We start from the raw sequence: 13,556 nt of genomic DNA on the forward strand, positions 1-13,556 counted from the left end.
TTCTGAAGTAACTTCCTGTGTAATTTTATTTCTAAAAGACCTCTGGTGAATCTTAACAGTATCATAACGAAAGTTTCTTTACATTTTCACATGGGCTTTTAATGTTTGTCATATGCATTAGAGAGTGGATTTGAGAGATCTTTCTGAATTTTAAAGTATTTCTGACTGTTTATAAAGGCCTCTAAGATTTTTAAAGCCTGTTTCCTTTCTATACATATGATCCCAGCACAGAGTGGCTTTCTTTGTCTCACAAAGCCACATGTTACTTCTTTTGTTCATATGGAATTGCAGGAAGTTTCTTTACAATTGAAATTTAAAGAAAATTATTAACTAAAGCATGCTGTTCTATAATCCCTGTTCAACTGGTCAGATTCCAATCAAATTTGCTCCTTATTCCCAAATAAACCTGCAAAGATTTCTTTAAAGCTGGTCTTTGTTGGAAATACAACCCACTGTAGCATTGTCACAGTCTAGGGGGATGGCTTCTGTACTGTAACTACTTTTTAATCCATATGTCTGACTCATAGGGAAATCAAGAAAATGAACATGAAAATGAACATTTAATGAAATGAAAGCTGAAAAAATCTGTAGTATGTAAAAGTGGTGAGAACGAAGGGCTAAGTAGGAAAAGAATACTTAATTTTGGTGGAGAAGATGAACATTTTCTTGTGGATCTGTAGTAAAAAACTAATGCTGTGGCACAGAGTTATGATTTTGCACTCCATATAGACACATATGTTCAAAATTATACTGGGAACAAACGTTTTGTTGTGAGCTACACAAATTTCAGAGTTGTCATCGGGATTGTCTCAGCCTTGGTTGCATCTATGGTTTCACGTTCAGGTATGACAAAATATTGTAATGGAGATAGCCTCTGAAGACATCCTTGAATGATGTTTTCTTTGTAACTGAATTTACCAATAAAGGAATAAAAACATTTCTTCATAGCTGTGTTAAGCTTTAGGCTTTCATTTTTTAGCCTTTGTTCACTCTCTTTTTGACAGACACTTCCCCTTTTCCCACTTTGCATCTTGCCCTTGTCAAGGAAGGGAGAGGAATTTTGCCATTGCAGAGAAGTTCGGCAAGAAAAATTTATTTTGTGTAGTTCTAGTTCGTATTACCGTTTGTAGAAACTCTGTAATTAGATGGCTAAAGACAAAACTGCATTTTTTAACACAGTCTTTTTCACTGTTTTGGTGGGCATTTCCTTTCTGACAAAGGGGTCTGAGTTGAAAGCAGCTTACGTCATTACCTCCTGTGGGACAACTGTGTGTAGTGAGTCTTTGGAGTGTCCTGGAGCAGAGAAATTTAAGAATTATTGTACTGGGGAGCTTTTTGATGTCATTGTGAGGCCACTCTTTATTACCTTTGAAAGGTCATCGTGAACATGGAAGATTCGTGATGGCCAAAAAAGGCAAACATCACACACACCTTCCGTTAAGGCAAAAAGGAGGATCTGGGGAAACACAGAGTTGGTGGCTCCTATGGAGTAATTTTTGTATGGAAGCCATTCTGTACTTTGGAACATCCTTTTTCAAGTGCTATATATGCTGCCTTTCCAGTTAGGATCCTTACAGTGGCAAAACAATTTTATCTGTTTTGTTCTTTATTTCTGCTGTGGTAATTCCTAACATTCAGATTGCCTTTTTGACCTCTGCAGAGCAGCTGGCAGCATTTATAGGCACTTAGTGGTCCTCTGATTAGAAACAATAGTAGCCAGCAATTACAGCCTGTTCTTGCTCTCTTTCCTGTAGGAAGCGAACCTCTTCTGGCTGCTGTTTTCTGAAATTTCACAATCCCATTTGAACTTTCTTTGCAGCCGTTAATAGACTCTTAGCTTGATAATTTAGAAATGCATTCACAGTGTGCGCTCCATCCTGCACAGGTGGAGCAAGGCAATGGGCCCTTTGAGCAGTGGCCAGCAGAGGGGTCCATAGTGCCAGGTAGAGCCTCTCCAGCATCAGTTGGCCTCAACAGGTCACCCTGGTCTTTAAAGAACGCTTGGGTGCGAGCTGAGGCTGTTAAGAGCTTTACAGCAGATCATAGTGAGCATATGCCAGTATTTTTATGAAACTGTTATTCTTATTACTAGTTGTCAGAAATAAATCTAAGAACGAAATATTCTTCCACCTATGGGACTCTTAGATATCAGGGATAAGAGGTAACACCAGGGGAGAAATCTGCACTATTTCTGTAGTAGAAGACTGAGGTCTTCAACAGTCTTAAAACCATCATTTTTTTTGCCATTACACTGAAGACATTAGTAAAGAAATCTAGGAATTTTCATTAAACTAATGATTTTCATTAAGTGGGGATAGGAATTGCTGTATATATTGCCACATTAGTTTTTATTTCAAAACAAACTCAGAAGAATTCCTTAAAAATAATCTATGATGCTTTCTTTAGATCCAGGCAGATCACACGCTTCCTTGAAATCAAGAGAGAACTGGTCTGATTTTAGCATGTGTCAACAGCTCATTATCATATAGAGATTTAAATTGCAACAAATTCACTATAGGTGCTTTCACTGTGTTTATTTCAGTTAGGAGCACTGGATTTTGTGGAATCCCGATTATCATTGCTTCTCATTAGCTTGGGTAGGGTACTGGGGCCCTGGCTGGATTACAGAATCTTCAGTAGAATAAAATCTGTTGACAAAAGGTGGGCTTTTTGCAGATATGACCACTTTTTATTTCTTGAGTAAAACAAGGTATTTTTTGTACTCTAAAATTCTGGCTACCAATTAAGATGCATATAAGTGTGGCTGATAGGCTGCTATGCTATTTGCAGCTTTACAACTTGATAGATTTACAACTTTACAACTTGTTAGATTTGTTTGTGACTCTTTAACGTTTATCCTGTCAACATGAGGATGTGCAAGGGCTGACTCCAGCAGAACACAAAAGCACATGTTTAAAGTTAAGATTTTGAGGAACTGAGATTGTGCTACATACTTCTCATCCCTATTTTGGTAAATCAGCATTTGACAGTAGTCTATCTGTAGTACATGTGAAATTTTTCCATAATAGTTGTTGATGAAGGCAGGTCATTTATATTTCCCTAAACCACTTCCTGACAATGTCCAGTTTTCAAAATATAATTGCCCTTTTTAGACTGTTTTGAGGTTCTGTAAAGCCTTGTTATGGAAAATAACAAACATTTCTTGATTTTGCAGATATATAAAACATCTGCACAAATCAGATTTGTGAAAAGTTGCTTTCTTAACTGATACCAACAGAAAATATATATACTATTCTTAGCTTTTTACAAAATGCTTCGTAAACAGCTCCTTAACAGTTACAGCATTTGGTAATCTTCAAGCTTTTTCTTTCCTTTTACAGTTATATCAATAAACTCTGTTTCTCAGTTCAGAAGAAGGCTGTTGTGTGTTTCTGAAGTGGAATGGGTTGGAAATTTAAAGTCAAAAGAAAACAACATAATGAAAACTGACTGCAACAGCAATTCAAGATTCAGTGAACTGTAAACACTTATTAAATGACTCTTGAAATATTCTCCTAAGACAGAGTTTTTAAATTGTAGTGAAAAAAAATTCTTTGCTATTGAGATGATCACAAGTAATTATCTTCATAGACACTGAAAAGACAAACATAGGTTTCTATTGCAATATCACCATTGGCTGACCTCATTGTCCGTGAGGTCAGTTCCCTTCTTACCGTTCTTACCATAGATTTCTTAAAGCCTGAGTGCAGGAATAGTCCATGAGACGGCACAGTGCAACCATAGGGGTGGAGGGAGCAGATTCAAAGTTCAGGAGACAGTAAAAGGGAAGAAAGAACCATCAGACCTTGTACTCGTCCTAGAAAAAAATAATATTCAGGACTTGTACGTAAGGTGGAGTTCTTCAGTAGTCTGTTGTGAATGGAAATGATCAAGTGTAAATAAAAAGTGAGAGACTCTGGGGTAAAATCTAGTGTATATAATAAATGATACTTTAAACTAGTTGCTACATAGTTTGTACAGTTTTCTTCCCAGGGCAGATCTGGGAAATCTAGTGCAGTACAAATGTTGAATTAATCTAATAAATATCAGAATTAAGTGAACAGTTTAATATTTGTAGTTAGTCAAATATTTCTATTTGCATTACAATGTGTATTTTCTAATGGGGCAGTATTTGGTGAATTTACATGCTTGAGTAGATGAAGGTGCTTGAAAAACAAGAGTTTTGTTTGGTTTGAGGGTTTCAGACATGCAAATTTTTAAAATACTAAAAACTAATTCTGGGTTGTTTTATCATGCAGACCAATCATTCGAGTTACCTGTAAGAATAACAGGAAGGAGAGAGTGTACATCCCTAAGGTTATCTGATCAATGACTTGTCAATTGGGATGCTAAGGCAAAAGGAAGTGATAAACAAAACATACAGAGATGCAGACCTGACAGGAATGACAAGAACAACAAAATAATGACAAGAAACCAGCCCGGGCAATCACACTAATTGATGAGCTATCAAGAAACTGCAGGCATCGCTTCAAAGAGGGGCCAACCTGGACTTCATAACTGATAAGCATGCAAACCCGGGGGTCCTGCATATTGAGGGTGGGAATTGGCGGAACCATGCAAACAGATCAGGCAATGTGCAAGGGAAGGGAGTTGGGTGGAACAAAGGAGGAAAACACAAAAAAGGGGTGTACGGTTAAGGTGTAAAATGGGGCTGGTCAGTATGTTTGTCTGACCAAGCCTAGATCACTGAAATTTGCCCTATCTACTTAATAGATAATATCATGAGGATTTACTAAGTTATATTTGATTTTGCTGAAAAATAACAACTATGTAGAATACGAAGGTCATATTTATATATGGTACAGACATTAATGACAAGTCAGTATGGATAAAATGACAAGAGGGGAAGGAAGACAGCAAATAAAAGGTTTACTTTACCATGCTTAGTTTTTCCTCTATCAGGGTGCTGGAAAGCCAAAAGGGGAGAAAGCAGAAAACTCTCACAAGTAATCATTACCTTGTGTCTATTTTGAAATATTCAACACCTACCACCTGTACATTTCATAGGATTAAGGAAGCCTGTGCTGGGATGAGGGTTCTTTAGCATTGAACTTTGCAAGAGCTCCCCATGCCCAGTGGCTTGCACACATAAGCACAGAGGATTGGCTGTGCAGGATCAGGCCGTCTCCGTCTCTCCACCTTCTGCCTGCAGCTGTGACCAGTAAAGTACGCCCCATGAAGAGTGTATGATACAAACATGCAGTGACACTGTCACAGAGTAGTGCCTCAGCCTATAATAATTTGTGGTTCATGCACTTACTGAACCCAAGGTTTTGTATTCTCTACACCCAGATGTATTTTTCTTCCATTAATATGTTCAGTCAGTTTAGAATCTGGTATTTTTACCATTTCTTCTGGTACTTTGTCATCTCATAAAAGGCTGAAAGGAACATGTTTCATTTTTTCTATCACCCAGGTCCCTGGCCAGTGACTTAAGTTCATATTCATATGCTGGGCCTTATGAAGGACAGCTAAGAAGTGAACACCCAAATTCTCCATCTAGTTTTACCATTATATTGTAGAGGAACACGTTTTGACTACCTTAGTTAGATCTACTTGCTAATGTGCACCAGACTCCTCTTGCAGTTTCTCCCATCTATTATTCTGCACTTAAGCATCTAGGTTCCGCATTTACCACGGTTTTCTGTGTTGTTTTTTTTCTGGTCTGTAAACTCAGGTGATGGACATGGCTATTCATCCTGATCTGTGCTTGGTGTAGGGTACTGGAGAATGAGGGCAAGAAGTCATGGTACACATTGTTTAAAGAAAACATGCTCTCCTGTGTCATCTATCACCACCAGGTGTTATCTATCACCAACAGGTGATAGATATGAAGGATTCCCTTCTTCTGCCCTGTATGAACAGTCTCATGCTTGGGAAACAAACAAACCAAAAAGAGAGAAAGAGAGAGACTCTTGAGAAGCTTGTGGTTAAGTACCGTTGTAAACATCTTCTAAAAAGAGCACTGTTTTTTATAGATGGCTTTCGTGTAAGGCAATAGATATCTTACATATGCCTTTAAGCTATTGAGGGAACTTCAGCGCTGAGGGAGGATTCATCAGCAATGAGAAGTGAAGCTTTCAAGTGATTCACCAAATAAGGCAGAGAGCAGTAGAAATGTTTTCTGTTTAGATTTTCCTGTATTCTATCAGACCTAAGTCTGTAAGTCCTTCACACTCTGCCAGTATTTTGGCTACATAATGCTGTTAGTGCTACTTACCAGATGAAGAGGTGTTGTTAGAGTGATGTATACATTCTCCCCTGTTTTTTTTCTCTCTAACACAAGAGATTAATAAAATTGATACAGTCAAACACAAGTAGGCAGAGGCTGCAGCAGTACAAAGTTACACCCAGATTGCCTGTACCTCTCAAATGGAAAATGGCTTGATGTTTTTCCTCTCGTCCTGCTTGCTAGGTGTATCTGATATTCACTAATCTCAATGTTTGAAAATGACCACCTGTGAGAAACAAAATACATTTCTATCAGCATTTTGAGTTTAACCTCCTTATATTCTAAACACTGACTTTTGTAAGTCATGGGCCAGTTTCTATTCTTGTGCGTGTATGCATTCAAAAGAAAACTGAGATCATCACTTGAGTTTTGCTGTAACTCCTTAGTACTAGTCTTTCTGTAACTGTATTTAGTGAAAAAATCAGCTGTGCTGCAATTTTGACTTAAATGTACAAATGGAAGTGAAGAACTTCTGGCTTCTGAAATGAAACTATAGTTTTACTTAACGTTAAAGTAGAGGACTCCTAAATGGATAATCAAGAACTATAATCTGAATAGTTAGTAGTGTTTCATACGTGAGCAAAGCTTTTCTCCTACTTTTTTTTAATCTTGATTTATTAGTGGAATGTTTTTGTGAAATTATTTCTTATTTTTATTATTATTATTGCCTTGTTTTAAGCCATCTGTAAATTGCATATTTTAATGGTTCCTATTTAAATATTTTGAAAGGTACAGTGTAAAAAAAAACAAAAGAAAAAATGAATGTGATACAACCAAATATACTGAGGACAATTAACATTAATTACATTGTAAGTAACACCACTTGCTTAGTTGACAGATTCATTGTCTCATGCATACCTAATGCTGCCTACTGTTATGGCTCTTAAATGATGGGACTAATTAATACAGAAATCAACAAAATATTTATTCTTAGGTAGCTCCTACCTGATGGGAACATAGGCACCAACAACAGCAAGAATAGAGTTCCTTGGTGCATTATCAGGTAGGACACTAGATTAACTGTCATAGAAGAGCAAAGCAGAAATAATAAATCAGTGCTTAGTAGTACTCAGAATGTAGTGCTTTAAAGAGATATGATATTATATACTAGATGCGTGGGTAATGCTCTGTGCATTGGTACTGTAAAGTCATTAAAATGAAGTAAATATGCTTAATTTTGAATAATTCACAGTCCTTGTACCTGTATTTCTGTTAGTCAGAAACAGGGTTGTTCCTATGCAGACATAAAAGATTCTAAAGTCTATCCATATGGTCTTACATTAAAAAACAAACATACAAACAAACAACAAAAAACATTAGCATTAACACTAACACTAATTATTTTGCTTACCAGTTGTTCAGGTAGAGTGTCTTTCAGGACATAGATTCTTTCAGGAACATGCAGGGTAAACTTTTGGTGTAAATATCAAAGCAGAAAGAAAATTTAAAAACTTCAACTGACTGTCTGACCTGTGAAACTAGGAAATGCAAACTAATGTCAACCTACAAAACTTAAAATGTTTTATTCAAACATTTTCTTGCCATTTTTAAAACAACTCATTTACTAAAAATGTGGTTTGTATGCTTTTGCATCTTTGCAAATCTGGATGGCAAGTTTATAATGAAAATGACCTCAGACTTTGGGTTCTTCTTTTTGAAAGATTTTATGGAATACAGTCTGAAGATTTTTTCCAGATTTAGTATTGAAGCTTTCAATCTGAATGAGAAAATAAAAGTAGAAATAAATGGAAATACTCAGGAGCAATTTTTCATTAAATGAGATTGAACATTCTCGTGTGTGTTGTCTTTGCCTTAATATAGAAAGGAAATTAAACGAGCTATTAAATGTGAGCACTTATAGTTACTTTTTTTTTTTTTTCTTTCTCGCATGGAAAAGTAATGTATATTTTGCCAGTAAAGTTTTTTCCTTCATTCGGAAAATCTTACTTTCTTAATGAAGACCCTGTGGGTGTCTAGATACTGGACTCACTTGCCAATTTGCAAATTGGAACGTTCAGGTTTAAAAACAATTTCTAATAAATTTCTAAATTTCTAAAATAAATTATAAAAAAATAAATAAAATAAATTTCTAAAATAATATTTTATCTGTGTAAATTAAATATAATTATTATAATCTTATACTTCATGTTACAAAACAGAAAACATTAATGCTTGTTCATTTATTTTCCACTGAACTGTTCAAACAGCAGCTATGGGAAACATTTATCATTTGTTCTTGGTTACTCTTCAAACTGTTCATTGACTATGTATTTTGTAAGTGTATTCCCAGATGTACTGGAAAACCAAATATGCCCTCATCCAGCAATGACATGTTGTAACTTTAAATCTAACAGACATATTCTCATTTTCTAAAGCATTTCCTCCTTTTTTTGTTGTTGGTTTTTTTTTTTTTTTTGAGCAGTCAGTCTGCTAGGAATTCATTCTGTTAAGAACCTGGCTGTTGATAGTGTCTCCCTTAAATATTGTCTGGTTTTCTGAAACCTCTGCAGATGGGTATGATACATATTTCTATTCTCACCTGAAGTGCAGCTTTAACTGGGCTTGTTAAAAAATGGCAATGTACTCTGCCATCCCCACATCAGATGTTTATGGAAGAACAGTGTATTTACTACAAAGCATATAGAGAATTTTATGGAGGTAGCATCCAATTGCTCTAATTGAATTTCGGCTGGTGTACCTGAATTTCCTGCTTGGAAGCAGGGATAGGTCATCTCTGAAGAGCCTAAAATGGTTAAAAGAATGCTTATACTCTTCGTATTTCATTTACTTCAATGGACAGATACGTTTGCTACTAATGCTCCAGGTTTTTGGAAGGTCCATCATTACCACTGAATGCTGAATTCCTGGGTGAGATGATGCAGAAGGTTCTAATTTAGATTGAGAGAGGACACCAAGCAAACCACAATGCATGAAACAGGAATAATGTGAAGGTGGAAACACTGAGAAAAGGGAAGATAAAAACAGAAATATTGGAGCAGAGCTGGAGTTGTGTACGACTTTTTAATGTTAAAATGTACTTAACAGGGGATATTAACCCAAACTTTTATTTCTATAGGAGGTTTATGGAGACTCATCTAAGAACAATTCCAAGTGAAGCTTTTTCCAATCTCCCCAACATCTCTAGGATGTAAGTTCTGTTTCTAATATTATTCTATTAGCTCTTCTATTAAAAATCATGTTTCTTCCCCTCCTGTAGTACTCTTGCACATTTGCTACCTCACCACTCACATTTTAGAACTGCAGGTAATTATCCAGTTTTTTATAACCTGAACTGGCCATAGCAAGGCATGCTAGGCATTAGTGGATGAGAACTTATCTTTATTGAAATAGATGTGATAGATAAGTCTTTTATTTTTTTTCATTCAAAAAATATGAGAAATGGTTTCATTCACAACAAATGGCATATTCTACTGCTGGTCCAGACTAAATTATTTTTTTTAGCTCCCAACATGATTTTTAACTCATTCTATTGAAGAATCTATGGCTTTTCTAGAATAGGAATGAATTTTCACAAAAACATTAGTACTTTTGTGATGCAATAAGGACTTCTGTTGTGTCACTTCCTTTATATGTAAACATGCAGGGATACAATCCATAAGTGGAGGCCAACAGCCTCTACACACTTGCCTCAGATCAGCTTTTGTTACAAGTTGGTACCTGCTTTTGCACTGCCCCATTCATTGATGTCAGCAGTGTTGAGGCAAAGGTGTCCCAGGTTTATTAATTCTTGCTCGTAATCCTGTGTATGGCCAGTTGATGCAGAAACTTCTCTGCCCTCTCCCAGTTCACTCCCTAGAATCATGTAATTTGGAAAGGACCTGAAGAGGCCTCTTGTCCAACCACCTGCTCAAAGTTGGGCCAATTATGAGGTCCAACCGTGTTGCTCAGAGCTTTATCCAGCCTGGTGCTCAACATTATTTGTGTCCAATATTAACTAAATAAACCACCACCGCCAGCAAGAAGCCCACATTTTTCTTATTTCAGCCTTTTATTACTAATGTAGTAATATGAGCCCTTCTTGTTATCCATGACATTCCTTGCAAGTCTCATCTCCAGCTCAGCATTGGCTGAATGGCTGAGATGGATTAGTAATTAAGAATTTATGAAAATGGGGAGACCTGGAGGTTTGCCTAATTATGTTTTATAATTTTACCCAACTGTATTGAAGTAATTACTTTCTGAAATCCTTAAAAATAATTGTTCTTGAATATCTGCAGCCTAATTCACCATCTCAGTTTTATCAGATAGATGGTGTATTGTTTTGGTTTTGTTGGGGGATATGTTTCTCATATGACTTACAGTATCACATGTAAATCTGATAAACTTTGTTCAAAACATGCTTTTATTAAATGTAAAAGGATGTCATCTCTGCTTTGGCTTTGAATAACACATAATCTGTTGCTTAGAGGCCTTTCAGATTACAAAATTCTCAGATTGTAATAGTTATGAATTTGTAAAAGTATAGGTTTACAGATTCACAGATTCACAGATTTCTCTAGGTTGGAAGAGACCTCAAGATCATCGAGTCCAACCTCCGACCTAACACTAAGTACTCCACTAAACCATATCCCTAAGCTCTACATCTAAACGTCTTTTAAAGACCTCCAGGGATGGTGACTCCACCACCTCCCTGGGCAGCCCGTTCCAATGCTTAATAACCCTTTCGGTAAAGAAGTACTTCCTAACATCCAACCTAAAACTCCCCTGTCGCAACTTTAGCCCATTCCCCCTCGTCCTGTCACTAGGCACGTGGGAGAATAGACCAACCCCCACCTCTCTACAGCCTCCTTTCAGGTAACTGTAGAGAGCGATGAGGTCGCCCCTGAGCCTCCTCTTCTCCAGGCTGAACAAGCCCAGCTCCCTCAGCCGCTCCTCGTAAGACTTGTTCTCCAGACCCCTCACCAGCTTGGTCGCCCTTCTCTGGACTCGCTCGAGCACGTCCATGTCCTTTCTGTAGCGAGGGGCCCAAAACTGAACACAGTACTCGAGGTGCGGCCTCACCAGAGCCGAGTACAGGGGCACAATCACTTCCCTCGACCTGCTGGCCACACTGCTTCTTATACAGGCCAGGATGCCGTTGGCCTTCTTGGCCACCTGAGCACACTGCTGGCTCATATTCAGCCGACTATCCACCAATACTCCCAGGTCCTTCTCGGCCAGGCAGCTTTCCAGCCACTCATCTCCCAGCCTGTAGCTCTGCTTGGGGTTGTTGCAGCCCAGGTGCAGGACCCGGCACTTGGCCTTGTTGAACTTCATGCAGTTGACCTCAGCCCATCGCTCCAGCCTATCCAAGTGTTCCAAGCCTATCTAGGTGTTCATTTAAAGAATTAATTGAACTCTTCTCTAAAGATGCCCAATCAATGACAACCTTTTGCCTATACTGTTCGGTAGTAATATGGTAGCAGATAACCAGCAGATAATTTAGTGAAAAGGAAAGTCACATTTGCAAAGTCCTTATGGCCTTGAATGAGATAATAGGTGCTTTTTACACACCTTGAAATAATCCGTTGACATCTATGTCAGTTTATCTGGTTGGTGATTTCAAGGCTAGCTGGGCAAACTAATGTCAGTATCTTCTTCAGAATTATTCTTCAGAGATATTAACTGAATGTAGAGTTTTACCTTCCCCCTGTTCCACATTTACGTGTAGGAAAATAACTTATCATAGAATCATACATACAAATAGCATACATACAGCATGCATACAGTTGATACAGCAATAACCTACCTAAAATTATGACCTGACATGGTAGTGTTACATTCTCTCTCCTACCTTTAGATGAAACGTGCCTGTTCTCAGTCTTCCACTTGGTGCCAGGGTGCTTCATGGTAGGAAGGAACAGAAAAACAAAGATGCTCCTCCAGAAGGCATCAGTGCTGGGCTTCTGCAGTGGAATTCTTTCTGAATTACAACATCTTCTGTTATTAATTTGTAAAAGACTGTGAAGAATAGACAAAGATTTAAATTTCAGTAACATCAATGTCCTTCTGGATTTTTCTTATAGCATGACTACGACTACAAATCATGAACTCTCACCTTCTTGTTAAAAATTTTGGGTTAAGGAATTAGTACCTATATTTTAACTACAATTCTTGTGTGTGTTTTTCTTGGCCTCTAATATACCACACACCTCATTTGGCTCTCCCAGCCCATAATTGCCATTAGTAATGAAAATTACCAGATCATTCCTTGCTTTGTAAACTCATAGAGAAAATGTTCTGAAGTTTCACTAAGATGATATAGACCATGTTTACTGTTCTAAATATACTTTGTTTTGCTACATGGTTTCTACTATACAGTTTCCACAAATAAACTTTCTTTTTTCTGAGCTGAATAAAAAATTTAGTTGGCCTCCTTATGAACCTTGTTTAAACAAGAATTTTAAAGCTACTATTCTCTTAAATTGATGTGTCTATGTACTCTTGATAGCCAGAAGTAGAGATTGTTTCCCTTTGCTACAGGAATGAAAAAAAAAAGCATTTAAATGAAATGCTCAAGTGCAAAGCTAATTCCTATCAGGAATGCATCAGTGCACTCAGGTACATATGCTTCATTCTGACAATAACAACACTGAAAAAAGTGTTTTATAAGGTATTCAGATGCAATAGAAATTTCTCTTTTTTTTTTTTCATCTTAAAGTTGAAAAATCTTGGTAGAAAGGCTTTGCCTGGTATTTCCATCCTCTTCTGACTTAGGACAGGTGGAACATACAGTACTTTTAAGGTCAAAGGTAAAGAACTTTTTTCCTGGGCTCAGAGGGGCTGAAGAGGACATGGATGATACTTGGGGGTTACATTTGTGAGTATCTTATAGACACCTGCTGCATACCTCCCCAAGCAGTTTTCTCCACAGCTTCTCCAAACAAGGCAGCAGCCCTGCACTGCACAGCTCCCTGTGCCAGTAGCCCCACACAGAGCATAACATTTCTTCTGTGCACTGTGATTCTCCATGCAATTCCTTTTTCTTTCCAAATCTCCAGTGCCTTTTCACACCCCATACACACTGCTCCCACACTGCACAGCACCTCCCCTGCTCCCCAGTGCCAGTCCCTATGCTCCCTGAGGCACCCCACACATCATCGAGGCACCCCACACATCATCGAGCTGCCCTCCAGCAGCACCAGATGGGAGCTGGAGCAAGTGGCAGGCAGCAACACAGCACAGGACAGGGAGCGCTGAGGCTGGAGAAAAACAAAGGAAGGTGAAGAGACGGAGAAAGAAGAACAGTGAGGGCAGGAAGAGGCCCTCGTGGCTTCTACCACAGGCTTGTTTAAAATCCTGT

At 37.8% G+C, this 13,556-nt stretch overlaps 1 protein-coding gene and 1 long non-coding RNA gene across 6 annotated transcripts in view; one reads left to right on the forward strand and one right to left on the reverse strand.

The window, feature by feature from the left end:
- The window catches only part of TSHR (thyroid stimulating hormone receptor), a 67,327-nt gene that overhangs the window by 10,658 nt on the left and 43,113 nt on the right, over positions 1 to 13,556 (forward strand). For all 3 annotated transcript variants that reach the window (XM_066998170.1, XM_066998169.1, XM_013194615.3), the window contains exon 2: positions 9,330 to 9,401. In XM_066998170.1, the coding sequence (XP_066854271.1) occupies positions 9,330 to 9,401 (72 nt within the window). The remainder of the gene's footprint in view (positions 1 to 9,329; positions 9,402 to 13,556) is intronic.
- The window catches only part of LOC106044544 (uncharacterized), a 40,075-nt gene that overhangs the window by 4,523 nt on the left and 21,996 nt on the right, over positions 1 to 13,556 (reverse strand). The window contains exons 2-7 of one of the 3 annotated variants that reach the window (XR_007161767.2): positions 12,048 to 12,214; positions 7,605 to 7,731; positions 7,199 to 7,273; positions 6,387 to 6,479; positions 6,242 to 6,297; positions 3,684 to 3,817 (exon numbers count right to left, since the gene is read on the reverse strand). This is a non-coding gene — a long non-coding RNA (uncharacterized lncRNA). Of the gene's footprint in view, positions 1 to 722; positions 3,595 to 3,683; positions 3,818 to 6,241; positions 6,298 to 6,386; positions 6,480 to 7,198; positions 7,274 to 7,604; positions 7,732 to 12,047; positions 12,215 to 13,556 lie in introns of those variants that run through there. The other 2 variants (XR_001212332.3, XR_010831912.1) reach the window with 2 other exon arrangements.

This window comes from Anser cygnoides, chromosome 5, assembly GCF_040182565.1.
Source record: "Anser cygnoides isolate HZ-2024a breed goose chromosome 5, Taihu_goose_T2T_genome, whole genome shotgun sequence".
In the NCBI taxonomy this organism is placed as follows: Eukaryota; Metazoa; Chordata; class Aves; order Anseriformes; family Anatidae; genus Anser; species Anser cygnoides.